This window comes from Rhamphochromis longiceps, linkage group LG20 (assembly GCF_057381845.1).
Source record: "Rhamphochromis longiceps isolate RC_006_pf linkage group LG20, R_longiceps_female_GT1.1, whole genome shotgun sequence".
Lineage (NCBI taxonomy): Eukaryota > Metazoa > Chordata > Actinopteri > Cichliformes > Cichlidae > Rhamphochromis > Rhamphochromis longiceps.
In genome coordinates this window covers 31,793,754-31,808,630 of record NC_140576.1, presented here as the reverse complement: position 1 = coordinate 31,808,630, position 14,877 = coordinate 31,793,754, and the positions used below count along the sequence as shown (strand labels likewise).

General features: G+C 39.4%; 1 protein-coding gene across 1 annotated transcript in view; it reads right to left on the bottom strand.

Moving 5' to 3' along the window:
• Positions 1–4,742: 4,742 nt before the first annotated feature.
• plxna2 (plexin A2) overlaps positions 4,743–14,877 on the bottom strand; it is a 166,234-nt gene continuing 156,099 nt past the window's right edge. Inside the window, exons 28-32 of the mRNA XM_085395036.1 lie at positions 12,707–12,897; positions 12,382–12,551; positions 12,071–12,283; positions 11,602–11,752; positions 4,743–8,989 (exon numbers count right to left, since the gene is read on the bottom strand). Coding sequence (XP_085251162.1) covers positions 8,894–8,989; positions 11,602–11,752; positions 12,071–12,283; positions 12,382–12,551; positions 12,707–12,897 — 821 coding nt within the window. The 3' untranslated portion in view covers positions 4,743–8,893. The remainder of the gene's footprint in view (positions 8,990–11,601; positions 11,753–12,070; positions 12,284–12,381; positions 12,552–12,706; positions 12,898–14,877) is intronic.

Genomic DNA, 14,877 nt, shown 5'->3' with positions numbered 1-14,877 from the left:
AAGTAGAGTGATCTGATGCCTTATTCTCAGTCATCCTTGGTGGAATGAATGACCTCAGGGCTATTTTAGACCAGCTGCACACACTGACCCACACCTTTATTACTAACCTAATGTAATTGGAGCCCTTGTGTTGGTTTAGAGAAGCTGGGCCTAGCCTGACCAAACAGACCTGTGTGAAGACAAATGACTGCAATTCAGTACGTTGTAGCTGTTGGTTTTCCTGTTAAGCATTCAGCAGGAGGTGAGTGAGAGCATTAGGTCGATTTCATGATGAACCCAGAGCTACGGGAAGACGGACATGCATCACCCTGCAGCCCGCATACTGTTAGATTTGTGGAGACAATGGTCAGGCTTCAAAAGAGGAAGTGTAAAGGGAAAGACAGAAAGCAAATCAATTTCATTATTAAGTAAACTGATTTTGTTGCTTGTTAATCCAAATATAGTGAATGTAATCAGCTAAACGTGTCAGAAACCTGATTTATTTAGGCAGGTTAAAAGGAGCTGGTGAAGTTTGAACTAAATATCAGAATCTAGAAAAACAGGAAGTTTAGTTTAATTTAAACTTTTTCTCCTTCCACCAGAATTAAGAGGATAAGTAGTTGCCAGATTCTCCTAATCAAATGCACTTGGTTAATTAATCAGCAAGTGTAACCACCGCTATAAAAGACTCAGGTGTGTGTTACACAATGCCAAGGAGGAAAGACATCAGCAGCGATCTTAGAGAAGCGATTTTTGCCCATCAATCTGGGAAATGGCCTGTATTTGTAAAGCGCTTTACTAGTCCCTAAGGACCCCAAAGCACTTTACACAACCAGTCATCCACCCATTCACACACACACATTCACACACTGGTGATGGCAAGCTACATTGTAGCCACAGCCACCCTGGGGCGCACTGACAGAGGCGAGGCTGCGGGATACTGGCGCCACCGAGCCCTCTGACCACCACCAGTAGGCAACGGGTGAAGTGTCTTGCCCAAGGACACAACGACCGAGACTGTCCAAGCCAGGGCTCGAACCGGCAACCTTCCGATTACAAGGCAAATGCCCAACACTTGAACCACGATCGCCCCATGTAGGGTTGTAAGGCTATTTCCAATCAATATAAAGTTGCATCACTATACAGAGAAAAAGATTATTCACAAGTGGAGAACATTCAAGACAGCTGCCACTCTTCTCACAAGTGACCGTCTGACTAAATTCACCAGTAGATCAGACTGTGGGATGCTCAGAGATACAGCAAAAAACCCAGGAGCTCCACATCAGACTCTGTAGGCCTCATTCAGCATGATAAACATTAAAGTTCATGACAGTACAGTTAGAAGAAAACGGAGCAAGTATGGATTGTTTGAAATGGTTGCAAGAGGAAAGCCTCTTATTTCTTAAAAGAAGATGTCAGCTTAAGTTTGCAAAGTTGCATCTGAACCATAAGATTTCTGCAACAATATATTTTGGACGTTTGAGGCCAAAGTGAAAAATGTTTCACCATGATGCTCAGTAAACATGGTGGTAGGTGTTCATTTCAAATGCAAAATTCTCTCCTGGTAGTTTCACAGACATTTATCTACAAGATTAACAGAACTTGGTCTGAAACAAACAACTAACCAACCAAACCAGTGAAATTAATAGAAAAGTAACGGTAATGCAAATCTTACAACTAAAGTATACATTTCTTTGAAATTAATATTCAATTAAATTAAATTCAGTTTTACTTATGTAAAAGCTTCGTAAATTTGTAAGACATGTATACTTTATTTCAGATGAAAAAGTGTGGATTTTAGCAGCACTCTGCTGTTCATTAAAAAAAGCTGTTTTCTTTTTTCAACAAGTCCCCCCAAAGTCCCCCCCAGCTCTGTGTACTAGTTGGTGCCACTGAGTCTGAGTTTCATCATGGTATATTATTGTGAGAGTGTGGTTTGCTCAAACTCAAACTTGGAGCATGATGCGACTTTCAGCAGCAGCTCATTTTAGAGGTGCCAAGGGGAGCAAGGGTGATTGGTGATCGTTCAGAGATTCATCGTAATAAAACATGAGCTGTTCTGTAAATAGTGTTAGGGTGATTACTCAAAAGTTACTCAAAAGTAATGCTGTATGTAACTTAATTACTTGCTGGAAAAAGTAATTAGTTTCACTGATCACGTCACTACTTTCTGTTACTCTGTAAAATGGCCTGAAACCCATTGTCTCATAATTAGCAGTTAACAATATAAACCACAGGCTACAGTCCCAGACAATACACAAGACACGCATACAATGTTTCTTTTAGTTCTTACATACAAACACAATGCTAAGTTGAAAACCACCTCAAAGAGACCTTAAAGCGATCTCCACAGTGATTTTAATTTAGAAACATAAACAGGCAGAAATGGAGATTTCAAGCCTGACTGCTCATCATCGTCTTTGTTGCCTGCTGAGGATCAGGGTGTGGGTGCTCAGATGGGGTCAGCATACACTCAGGTTTGCATTATTTGTCTTTACCGTCATGCTCTTGTCCTTTTGTGCAATAACAATAAAGATAATGTCAACACTTTACTTCTGAAATCTGATGTGAAGGAAAAAAAAAAAAACATGTTTGGTAACTTGGCTGAGGAACAAGCCTTTTAATTTCTTTTGATTATTTGTATATTTTAGTATACTTTTGTTTTGTTTCAGAACTTATGAACAACTGTTTTTTTTCCCAGTCACCACAAATATATCATTTTCTAGAAAAAGATGCAGGAAATTAAATAGAATAAATAATTTAAAATGAATGGTTTGAAAAAGTCCTCCACCACTTCTCACTATCTATAGTAGATATGCATTTAACTATACAAGTAGTAATATTTTACAACTCTTTTACCAGTAAGAAGTGAGGAAAAATTAAGACTTCCATGCAGAGTGAAGACAGGCAACACAAATGGCATATTTTAATCTCATCTAATTTGTTTTGTTAAATTGTTAAATAGTGGAGGAGGAGGATGATTTGGGTGGGTGAGCGGAGGGAAGCATAGTCCCTGATTGCCTTTTAGTAAAAGTCTCCATACGACGCTGGTTTTTAGTATAGATGAGAATCATGACTTTATTTTTTACAAAGCTGTTTCTGTTTTGTCTTAAAGTATCAGCTAATGTTAAATTATTGTTTTGTAAAAGAAAAGGAAAGCAGCTCATGTTGGTCACTTATCACAGTTCTCCTCTGGTTCCCCTCACACCTGAAATTCATTTCTCACTGGTGTCTGTTACTTATTGAGTTAACGATGCTAAAGCTGTGACTGCCATATCCATACTGCTTCAAATTTGTAGTGTCTTCAGAGTCAGAACTACAGATAGCTTATAGCTGACATTTACACAGCTCACTCTGCTCCTCGTGCTCTGTTCTTTTTTTTTCTTTTTTTGGCAAAAGAAACAACTTTAAATGTTATTTTACTGCACATTTACTTTTTTATTCTGTGGAAATTAATAATGCCTAATTTCACAACACATTCAGTTTTTGCCAACTTGCAAGTCGCTGTCTTGCAGAGAAGCTACAGCAGACTACGACACATGGGACATCTCTCACCGAGTTGGACTATGGTGGAAAAATGTTGGTCTGAGTCTCCCTTTCTCTCAGATTGGCACAAATGTAAAAATCCTGTTTAAGATCAAGTTTTCAAGGCAACTGATGTCAGCAGGACTATGCTAATAAAGAAAGAAGTAAATAAATGATACCACTCTGACTTTTACTAAACTTAACAGAGTTGTGAAGCAAGGTCAAGGAGTAGCCATTAAACTTTTTGTTAACCTGTTTTCATGCTTTCTGGCTTCCTCAAGTACAGTAGCATCAAAATATAAATTATATTTTCTTGCAGAACCAAAGAAAAATGTATATTTATAATGTATATAAAAAGGTTTGCATAATAAGCTGAAAATGTGTAGCAGTGGCATAAACCTTTACAGTCAAAGCTGGAGTGGACTGCAATGTCTGAGTCAGTGAGCGTGGAGCACAGATTGGATGTAAAAGATAGTTGTAGTTTCACAAGTGAAAGTGCTTTGAAACAACCTTCTTTCATTAAGCCACTAGGGTGCATCTCCCCATGCTTATACAAAAGCAAAGCAGTTCAACAAATTTATCATCCTCTGCATCTTACAGTTTTTAAATGACAAAACATAGCCTATGGTGCTGTAGACTAGAAGGAAAAGGAATGACAGCTGTGGTAAAACCTACATGTAGGTCATATATATATATTCATATATATCTATATCTCTATATATATATATCTCTATCTATCTCTATATATATATATCTCTATCTATCTATATATATATATCTATCTCTATATCTATCTATCTCATACTATGCCCACTGCCCACCATGATTTAAAATCAAAACCAAATAGTTGCATACATTTTTGAGCCACTATGTAAACAAATGCTTACTGTGATAATAATGCATGTCTATTTGGGGAAAACAAAATACAAGCTTCCTATAGCCGTGTAGAAACCGATGCAGCACTGTTCTTGCTGTGCAACAGTTAGAAAAATGAGTGAGAATACTTCCTTGGAAATATAATTATACATTTATGAATTGAAAACAGCCCTCCGGCACAGTACTGGCGAACTTTAAGCTCTGTTGGAACTGTAGCTCTTGGGGAGAAGAAGGAGGGGGGCAACCCCTGCCTTCGGAGATACAAAACACCTGAGGACTCGCTTCAGAACCAGCTGCAAGTCGTCTCTCTTTCCATTGGCTTAAAACAAAGACAATAACGTGAAAACTGATTTTTGGTTCTACGCAATTTTTAACCAGCAAAGTTTATTTATATATAACAACAGTACAAAGTGAATCCTTGGCTTGCAAAATAGGTGTGCTTCATATTTACATTAGGTACACAATAATATATTATCATAACAAAATCAAAGCAAATAAAAAACAAGAGAACAACCTTTTTAAATATTTTAAGTTTCTTACAATTTTTCACAACACTTTTATAAAACAAGAACAGACAGCCATTATTATTATAATCATCATCATCGCCAGTAATTACTATTTTACAGAACTCCAGTGTCTACAAAGGGTTTGTTTACAATGTGTTTATAATGGAAGGATACTCATTTAATACGTGGTGAGCAATACACTGATCTGGATTTTTCAGTTCCTGTCTGATGCCAAAAAGCAAACACAAGAAATGCTAATTTAATTCTTTGTTTTGTATAAGGAATGGCATACGCCAGTCGAAGCCACGACACCATCTCTTCGGCAGCACACTTCACCAGGAGCCAAAAAGAGCACAAAGCATCTTCAATTAGTAATCAACTTCATCTGAAAAGAGGTTGTGTTCATGAGCATCTCTCCATATCACACAACTGGCAGTCAAATGGGATTCTGCACTGCAGAAAGAGTAAACAAACTTCTTTTCTTCTCAGTTCAAACTGAATTAAAAAGGTTTCTAGAAATGAGCATACAGCATGGAAACAAGCTATTATTTAGTAACAAAAAAAAAAACTCTTTCACAAAAAAAAGGTGCATTCAGCTGTGATTTAAGACATCTGCAAATGGAAGAATTGCCATTAGGCTGACGATGGTGCAGATCGATATGGAATACCAGGCATGACTAAAACATAAATTGTAATGCATGCAAAAAAAATCACACACAAAGACAAAATAAAAAAAACAATCAAAGCCATTCTTCACCAACTTGTGTGCCTGATTTTGTTCATCACTATTCTGTATAGGGCGAGCTCATCTAAGAGTTGGAAGGACTGTAATAAACATACATTTTATTCCTTGGAGAAGGAAAAGGCATTTAGGTCCTGTTAAAATGATAAAAAGCATTACTTACATAAAAGCAATGTGAGGTATGAGGAGGATACAATTCTATTCGCTGAAATTGGGAAGACACCTTAATCAAAAGGAAGAAGATTTCTGCTTTGAGTCTGTACTGTGTGTGTAATTGTGTACCTGTAGATGTTGAGCAGAGGATTAAGTAGCAAGAAGGTACAGAAGTGTATTGCGTTCACAACACACAGAAAAAACTAAATAACTTATGGCAAAACTTTAACATTATCAATAGTTACTAGATCTGGGCATTACAATTTAAACGTTATGGATCTCCCAAGTTCAAGAATATGATCTTATGATCATGAACAGATTTCATTACTAAAAGATCAGTTCTCGTACTTTGTGAAATAAGTTATTGCAAACAACATACAAAGTTTTCGAATCAATGTCATGTTCACTGCAAAGAAAAAGAAACCAAAAAACTTAAGTTTAAGAATCAAACTCGGCTAAGGCAGTTATGTTATAAGTTATCTAATATCTTCTCTTTTGTGTTGGCAAAGCTCTTCTGTAAGAAGCTGCTTTTTCAGATGAATAAACAGATGAAATGGTCTTTCGTAGTTCTGCCCCCACTGGTCGGGTACAGTCATAGCACTCAGTCGTCACCTCAGCCTGCATTTCTCCTTGCCTGTTAGTTTGATGTTTTTTTTTTTTTTCTTTACATCTCCTGATCACACTGTGAACACAACTGACTCAGATCAAAGAGAAGCTTCAAAGCTGGAGTAGGAAACTAGAGCTAAAGGGGTTTTCACTCTTTCTACCTCTCCATTGCTCCTCATTTCTCAAGACTTCTCTTCAAACAGCTCAGGATGCCGAGTACTGCACGAGGCAACGTCTACCTAAGCAAGGCCACAGCCTCTTCACCTTTCCTTTTACTGCATCTCACTAAGACAGTTCTCAGCCGAGTGCCAGGGCCAGGTAGCAGTACCAAAAAAAAAGAAGAAAGAAAAAAAGAGAAGAGAGAGAAAACAAACCTAACGGGCTCTGAAGCACTGAAAGGACGGTGCCCTAGATGAGAAGTAATAGGTATGGGAACACTAAGCAGGTGGGTATCTAAGGCCACGGAGAAAAGAAGCACCTTTCACCCACCTTTATCATGCTCTCAACACACACAATTGCAGTACACTGTACAACTCTTTACTACTACCTTTTTTTCAAGTACTTGATGTAAACAACAAGCAAATATATATTTTGGAAGAAATGAAATAACCTATCCAGAGGATGAAATCTACAGTTTGTTGTCATCCAGCTAAAGTCTGGAGAGTTACATAAGCTTCTAAGCTTGTTAATGTTTGGTTCAAGTCAGGAGATGCATCACATGACACAAAACACACTTTAACTCTGTTTTTCTTCTTATTCTCAGTTCTCTCTCCCCCTGCTTATGTTTCGTACCTTTAGTGAGTTTGAAAACTCACCATTCCAGTTTTTAAGTCTTCTGTTTTAACTGAATATACACTCAAATATGCGAGTGTTGCTTCCTCTGTAAAGCATAAACCGATTGTGATACATTTGTGAACTACTTGAAATACTGGGATCTTTTGGCACTTTGTCAAACTAGGCCCACGCAGACTTCTTATTATCTGTGCGAAGACATGTGGTGGTTAGGTAAGATCTTCCATCAGCTAACATTTCAACTGGCCAACTAGAGTGTGACTCACTGGCACTTGAGAAAAATAAAAGACGGACCCTCAAACACTTTGATGTGTGACACCATGCATGCAAATTACACAAAAGGTTGATCGAGGTCCTGAAAAGATAAAAAAAGTGGACATAAAATGTGAGCACAGAAACCAGCTGCTTTTACCTGCTCTTTTCAAACTGCCACTGTACCTCTGGATACTGCAGCCTACGCCACAGGCTTTACAGCATTAACAGACACTATAACGATGCACACTCTTCTTTAGAAGGAAAGCAATTTAGGCCAAAAGAAGCAGTTGGATGGAACAGGGCCGGGATGAACAAAATTGAGTTCTTCACACAACAAGCTACAGGAAATATCTATGAAGCTCAATTCAAATGAGCCAATTTTTGTAGTAAAACTTAAAACAGACAGACAAAGATACAAAATGAAAAAACAAAAATTTGTACATTCACATACAATGATTGGCAAGTATCAACTGGTACATACACAGATGAGCTAACTGCTGTAAAGAGCCTTTGATACCAGAGTGATCCTTATCTGAGGTCACCTCCTAATTACACTACAGATTTCATCATCTTCAGTTTAGGTGCAAGCATGCTGGCTTAACTTGTGATGACCACCACATGTAGAGTTCTGTTAACTTTTATGTGATGGCCACATGTTTTATGATTTCCTATACATATCTGATTAAATAAAGACCAGAGGCTTTGTCCATGTTGCGTGAAGCTTCAGTCCAAAGAGAGGAGTGAGAGAAGACACGAGTCATGGCCCATTTTATTATCACGCTAATCTAAAGTGGTGTTACGCGCTTTGCATCTTTACATAGCAACACTTTTGGGATCCGAGGTGGATATTTTGGAACCGCAACTGATAATATTCAAATGTACAAAGTACAAAAATAAAATCTGAGAACTCTGAATGCAATCTCAGCTGTCCAACATGAGATCTGCTCTTCTACTTCTCGCCTTTTTTCTCTCCGCCTCACACTTAGCCGCGAGTTGCTAGAGAATAAATCTGTTTCTCCATTTCTTGTAGGAGTCTTCCTCAGTATGACACAAACACACACTCATGCACACCCACACTTTTATGCACACACACACTCACGGAACATACAATTCCCTGTCAAACAGAGAAGATGTCCTTTGTGGAAAATTAAAGGAAAAAAATAAATACAAGCCATGTGGTTCCCTTCTCTGGTATAGTCTCTCATGCCAAAAGCTCCAGTTGCAGGGAGGCCTCCGTTTCAGTCTTCGGGCCCTGCGTTGGCACCGTCATGGAAGGAGGTGGGAGAATTACAAACTCAAGCAGTTGTATGTTTGTCCAGCTGTAGATACAGAGGTCCCAGGTCTGGTTCATGGTTTCAGCTCCCATCATGAGAGGTAAGTAATGCAAGACCTTTTTTGGTAGGTCACGTAAAGACTGTGGTCCTCTCTCTCTCTCACATTCTCTCAGTAGTAGTCACTCTCAGCTTTCAAAGGACATGGCAGAGATGAGCTGCTCCACTTTGTAGGCCAACCTCTGCTTCCTTGCCTGTTCATCCTGATCCAGGGCTGCTGTGATCTGTGCATGACAAACCCCGCCCAAAAAACATCATCAATAAAAATATACTGTGAAACACTTGCTAGTTAGGATTTGTTCACAAATTCAGATCTAGTTACATTTAAAAGAAAATAATACCAATGCGCTTTTTAAATTTCTTTTCCTTTTCTTTTCCCAGATTTCTATATGGACATCAGATAAAAGAAAAAATAATAATTCCATCACTCCCTTTGACTTTGACAGCTTCGAGAAATATTTGTGCACGAGTCTTTCGCGTTTTATCTTCTGAGCCCCATCTTTTAAATTTGGCATTTGTCAAGTTGGGTTCAAAAGACATTCAGACAGGCTCTCCTTTTCATTCTCTCATCTAGTGTCAGCCTTGTCATAATAAATCTGTGTAAGAGTGATGCCAAAATACATAGCGAGAGCCCTTCATATGCATTACCTTTGATATGAATCCCTGTATCCAGATGCTGCAGCCATTTGAATACATGCTTTCTGGTGGCACTGTGCATCTATTTGCTACTCTTGGCTACACTTGAATGCTGTGCTTTACTTAATTATTAATATTTTAAACAAAATAATTCATCGACCCATCTTATGCAATATGCATTTTAAAAAGTTCTGAGGTAAGGGATGAATAAAAAATGAAAAAAGCAACAAAAAAAAGTGTCATCTTCAATGTACCATTTATCCCTGTCGAGTGACATTTCAGCTCACTCATTTATCGTCTTTGGTTTTATATGCAGGCTCAATGAGTTATTTTGTTCTAAAATACACCAAAATATCTGGTATTTTAGACACTGTGTTATTTAAAAATATTTTCTCAATGTCCAAAGAATGTAATTATCGTAGCAAGAGCTTCTTTTTGATTGGCTTATTAACCCTTTCTGTAAATTTGACTTGGAAATCATATCAAGAACTGCTTTTTTTCCTTTTTTTAGCATACCATGGCAAACCTTTATTTGCTGCCTGTCCAGATGCATAACACAGAGTCTGACTTGCCCACCTACCATCATCCACTCATCTGCGTAAGTGCTCTTAAAGGCTGGCAGCTACGTAACAGAACGTTTCCTCCTCCACTTTGGGCCCGACAGCAATCTATAATTAATCTGCAGCTCTGTACGCAGGTGTAGCTCCCACTGCAAACTCCCAAATCCATTTAAGCAAGCTGAAGCTCTGGTCTGGTTAGCCTGACACACAACCTTTGTGAAGGGCTGAGTAAGAATGAACAACTGTTAATGGTGCTAGATGAGGTTTTTACGCACTGCACTCTGCTAGATACTGCAGGAGCAATGGTGCACGTATGTGTGCGAAGTGAGTGCGTTTGCGTCCCTGTGCATGTGTGAATCAGACAATGGCAATTGCAGCAAAAGCGAGCATATGAGATTTATGGCGAGCAAAGGGGAAGCTGACTGGATAATGGGTAAAAAGAGAAGGAATGCACAGGGAGGAGGTAGAGAATAAGAGAAAAAGAGAGAGGTACTATGGTCCAACATAAAGGTCAAGTTAAAGCTTCCCAGAGGATGTGCTGACATTAGAAGCCGAATGTCTCTATAAATGCTCTCTCTTTCTTTCTCATCGTCTTCCCTCCTTTTTTATGCTTCCTGCGATCTGAGAGGATGTGTGTGTATTGCCCATGATTCTGCTCATGAGAACCCTATATGACAGATTGTCTACTCTAACTCGGCACCAGCAAAAGGACAGAGCAACATGCTGAGAGCTTGTAGACATTCACTTTCTTCTCTACAGATCAAGCGTGCTGCCTTGTTAAGCCCAGGTCTCGCTAGACCTCTGGGCTTTGGGGAAGTCTACTGAAGACTCTTAGCTGACCTCGCCAACCTTTTCCAGTTATGAATAGTCTGGAAGCACCAAGGGCAAAATATAAGAACATTAAAGTGCGGGGCAAATTTGTGGCACGCCTCTCGTTCAAATTACGCTCACAATCTGCCAATAATTAGCAGCTGATTGAGTAAGGCGGCAGCTCATTACGCAATCAGTGCCTGGGACTGCCCTCAAGGTAAATTCTGTAAATGAACGAGCTCAGAATGTAGTTCATAGGAAGGATTTATCACAGAGTAACAAAAGTTTAACAAGACTGAGATTCAACCTCACCTGAGAAACACGCCAGTATAATAGATCATATTGTATAAAACTTATTTTCAGGAATTTACGCAACACATGCAGTTTGACATATTACAAAAGAGAGTGAAAATTAGAGACAGTAGAGCAGGTTGAGGAATATGTTGTTAATATGGGCAGTGTTTAACTAGGACAGAGGTACTTTAATTAGCAAATACCCACATTCCTCATCCCTCTTTCTAAAATGCCAAAATAGTCATAACTAGCTGGAATTGATAAGTACGTTATTCATTATTTGTGCTTTTTTATTGTCTGCAATCAAACACACATCCCTTTACATTCCTTCTGTTATTCTCACACAAATCCCTGTATACTACAGATAGAGGTGCTATTCACTGCTGAAACACTGGCTGCTCTTCAGTTGTTATGCAAAATAAGTGTAATCAAAACAACAAAAACAAACACCTAAAACAAGAAAAAAAAAAAAGGAGCACAATGCCAGACACACAATGCATCTGAATGACAGGTTTGAGACCACTAATATCGCTTACCTCTTCACTGTATTTGCTGACGTAATAATAGATTTCGTTGAGAGCACTGAGCATGTTGAACTCTGTGGAGTGGAGTCTGGCTTGTTCTGCCAAATAGGCATTCATGTCCTGGTCACTAATGGCTGGCAGCCGGTTGATGTCGGCATAGTACCTGGGGATACAGACGAGGGGAAACGTCACAGACTCGCTGAGTCAATGCGATAGTTCAACTGAGGCTTAAATTCTTTTATACAGTATTTCAAATTTGGATCCATTATATCACTTTCACTAACAATGAATGCCTGCTAACAGTCACTGACAAAGCTTTTACTGAATCTGGCTGAGAAATGAATACATGAAAAAAGAGCATTATGAATCAGTTTCCCCAAAGATCCAACTCTCATTGTATGAGGATACAAAAAAAATAAAAAATAAAAAAAGATGTGGGGGGTGTTACCATGGTGTATTAAGTGAATGTAACGGCCCCTACCTCTCTACCCAGCTCTTGTAATTGGGGATATCTTTAGCATAGAGCAGCTTATTTGATGGAGAGTCTTTGCCCAGGCGGTGCTCTGAGGTGGAGCAAGAATCCATGAAGGTTTGCGCTACTACAGACAGACAGGCGTCCGTGATGCTGCTCTTATGGATGTCAAAGACAAACTGCGGGTTCTTGATCACATTTACCCAGAAACGCAAAGGAAGGCTGGCAGACAGAAATAAAAATAAGGGAAATACAGAAAGGCGTTAATAGATAGTCACATGCAATCTTACTTTTACTGTCTTTAGTAGAAAACCCCTTACCAATTGCTTTTCCATGTGTGACGTACGTCTGTGTCGTGAATGCCGTGTTTGTCTGCCTGCTCATCCAGGAAGTCAAACATGTATTTGATGGCCAGGGGAAGGGTGCTCCCTCGGTGGACTGTACTGAACAACGTCTCAAACAAGTCATCAACAAATTTTTGTAGTGTACCCTAGTAGAAGAACGAGAGTAAAGAGATTAACAATGCATGAGCAACAAGAAACAACGATTATAACAGAAGAAAAAGCCACTGTGAACGCAGCGTTATCATAAAAAGTGACAAACTTTTCTGTGGCCACAGAAATGTATGAGAGAATACTGACGTACCTTGGTAGCTAGCAGTCGGGTCAGATAAATCTCAGAGACCATCTTGCTGCCACGATCTCCTTCCTTCTGATCTCCATGCTCGTGGTTTTTCACCAGATGCCAAACCTTTACACCACTTTCTAGATCGGGGGTAATCATGGGAGCACGTGATCGGAGGCTGTCTGGACTCCCGGTGTAGCGGAATGAAGAGTCTGTCCAGGACAGGAAAGAAAAAAGGAGAGGAGGGAAAAAAAAAGCAATAGAGAATTATTAGCAAGCCTAAATGACTGTGATTAAAAAAAGCTTCCCTTAGGTGTAGCATCATCATGTAAATTTAGCATGCACTCACACCTACTGTACATAGAACACCCACAAACAAACCCACACAAGAACACACATACACAGCCCCTTTCTCATTTCCATCTCTGCTTTGTAACTCATTACACAGCCGAATCCTCTGCGCTCCTCCTCCTCTAAGCCATGCTATAAAGGAAATTGCAATAATGGATAATTTCTAAGAACAACAAAGTAATGAAAGGGAGGAGGAGTTGTGGTGTCTAGCATTGCACGGATTAGTAATAGCCATCTTGAGACTTGAATCTTAAATGACACAGAAAATGGATGAAAACAAGACTTTGACCTCTGTCCTTCACATGCAAAACCAAATTATTATTGTGCAGGACTAAAAATACTAAATATGTATTACTCTGCTTATTGACTCTACTTTTTCTTCTCTCTGTATGCCATTATTTATCTGATGAGTATTTGCTTTTCATCTTATTCATTCTCTGTCTCTTATATAATCCCCGTCTCACCGACTGAGACACTGTTGTGCCGAGTTCCACTTAAAGCACTCATAATTGGTTCTTCCTCGCCACATTGTGCCAATGCCAAATGTCCCTGTCATCCTCTAATCAATACATCAAAAGATTCCTGCAGCAACTTGTTAAGCACTGTAGCCACCATCCTTCATCCATACATCCCTACCTTTGTGTACCTCTCCTTTTCATTCTCTCAGAATGATACTGCTTTCACTTTCCTTAATTAGTTGTCATCATGGCAGGTGGCTCTCTAGAGATTCAGGATCTGAGCATCCCAATGAGGATTTCTCTCACATATCTTCAAATGCCGAGCTGAACAACTAAGCTTTTGCTGCCAATAAAACCACATACCTTTCAAATAAGACCAAACTGCAGCTCTGGAACGGGCACTAGGGACACTAAGGGATGATGTATGCACTTGTGTGCAGGGTGGATTGAGGACCCAAATCCCATCCTAATCCAGTCACTGTTTTTTTTTTCTTTTGCTATTCTACTTTTTTGTGGGCAGGGCTATTCTTTTGCCTGCACCGCAGTCTTTTCCTAACTCCCTGAAACACTAAGCAGTGACCTGCAACCCTTTCCTGCTTGGCTGCAATTCGCAGCTCCCGGACAGAGCCAGTCAGTAGGGGAGTGTGTTCAAGCTGATTTTAAAGCTAATAGGGTGTTCTGGGGGTGTAAATTGAGTCAAGATGCTAAGCACCGAACGTGAAATTGGTATGAATCGATCAGCAGGTGTCGAGGTGCAGCTGTGCCCGCTGTGCCAACCCATGATTGATGAGAGCCAGGATCATGCCAGCAGAGGCTTTGCTCTTTATGCCGTGCACAACCAGCTCCAATGCCTGAATAGAATATATGGGTATAAAACTCCACAGAGAACAAATTAAGCTTGACAAGAAACAACCTACATAATGCAGAGAAAGTGACTTTCCTTTTGTAGTTGTACTCTTTTTTTTTTTACATTAGTTTGGTCATCCATCATCTTGCCATCTCTCCCAACAACCTTTACGGTGTTTTGTTCAAAAGAAAGTGATGACTCAGTACGCTGCAATCTTCTAAAGGTCATCATTGAAAATATCGTTACACTTTATTTTTCACAGCACATAAACTGAAGATGATGGCCCATTTTGGAGTGTCCATAGGTGTCCACTGTTAACATTTGTAAATAAGCATAATTGGTTGGAAAGATAAGGACGCTGTTAGCTCTTTTTCTGAGTTAGATAGTTTAAAGGCAGCGTTCACCTAGTGCCGATCCTGATAATTGGCTATGCTCACTTATCTTTTTCTGTTTGTGTGAAGTATCATTCACAGAGAATAATTAGCAATCACAAGTTGTGTGCTGCTGCTGTGTGTTTGGCATAGGACCAAATGTTG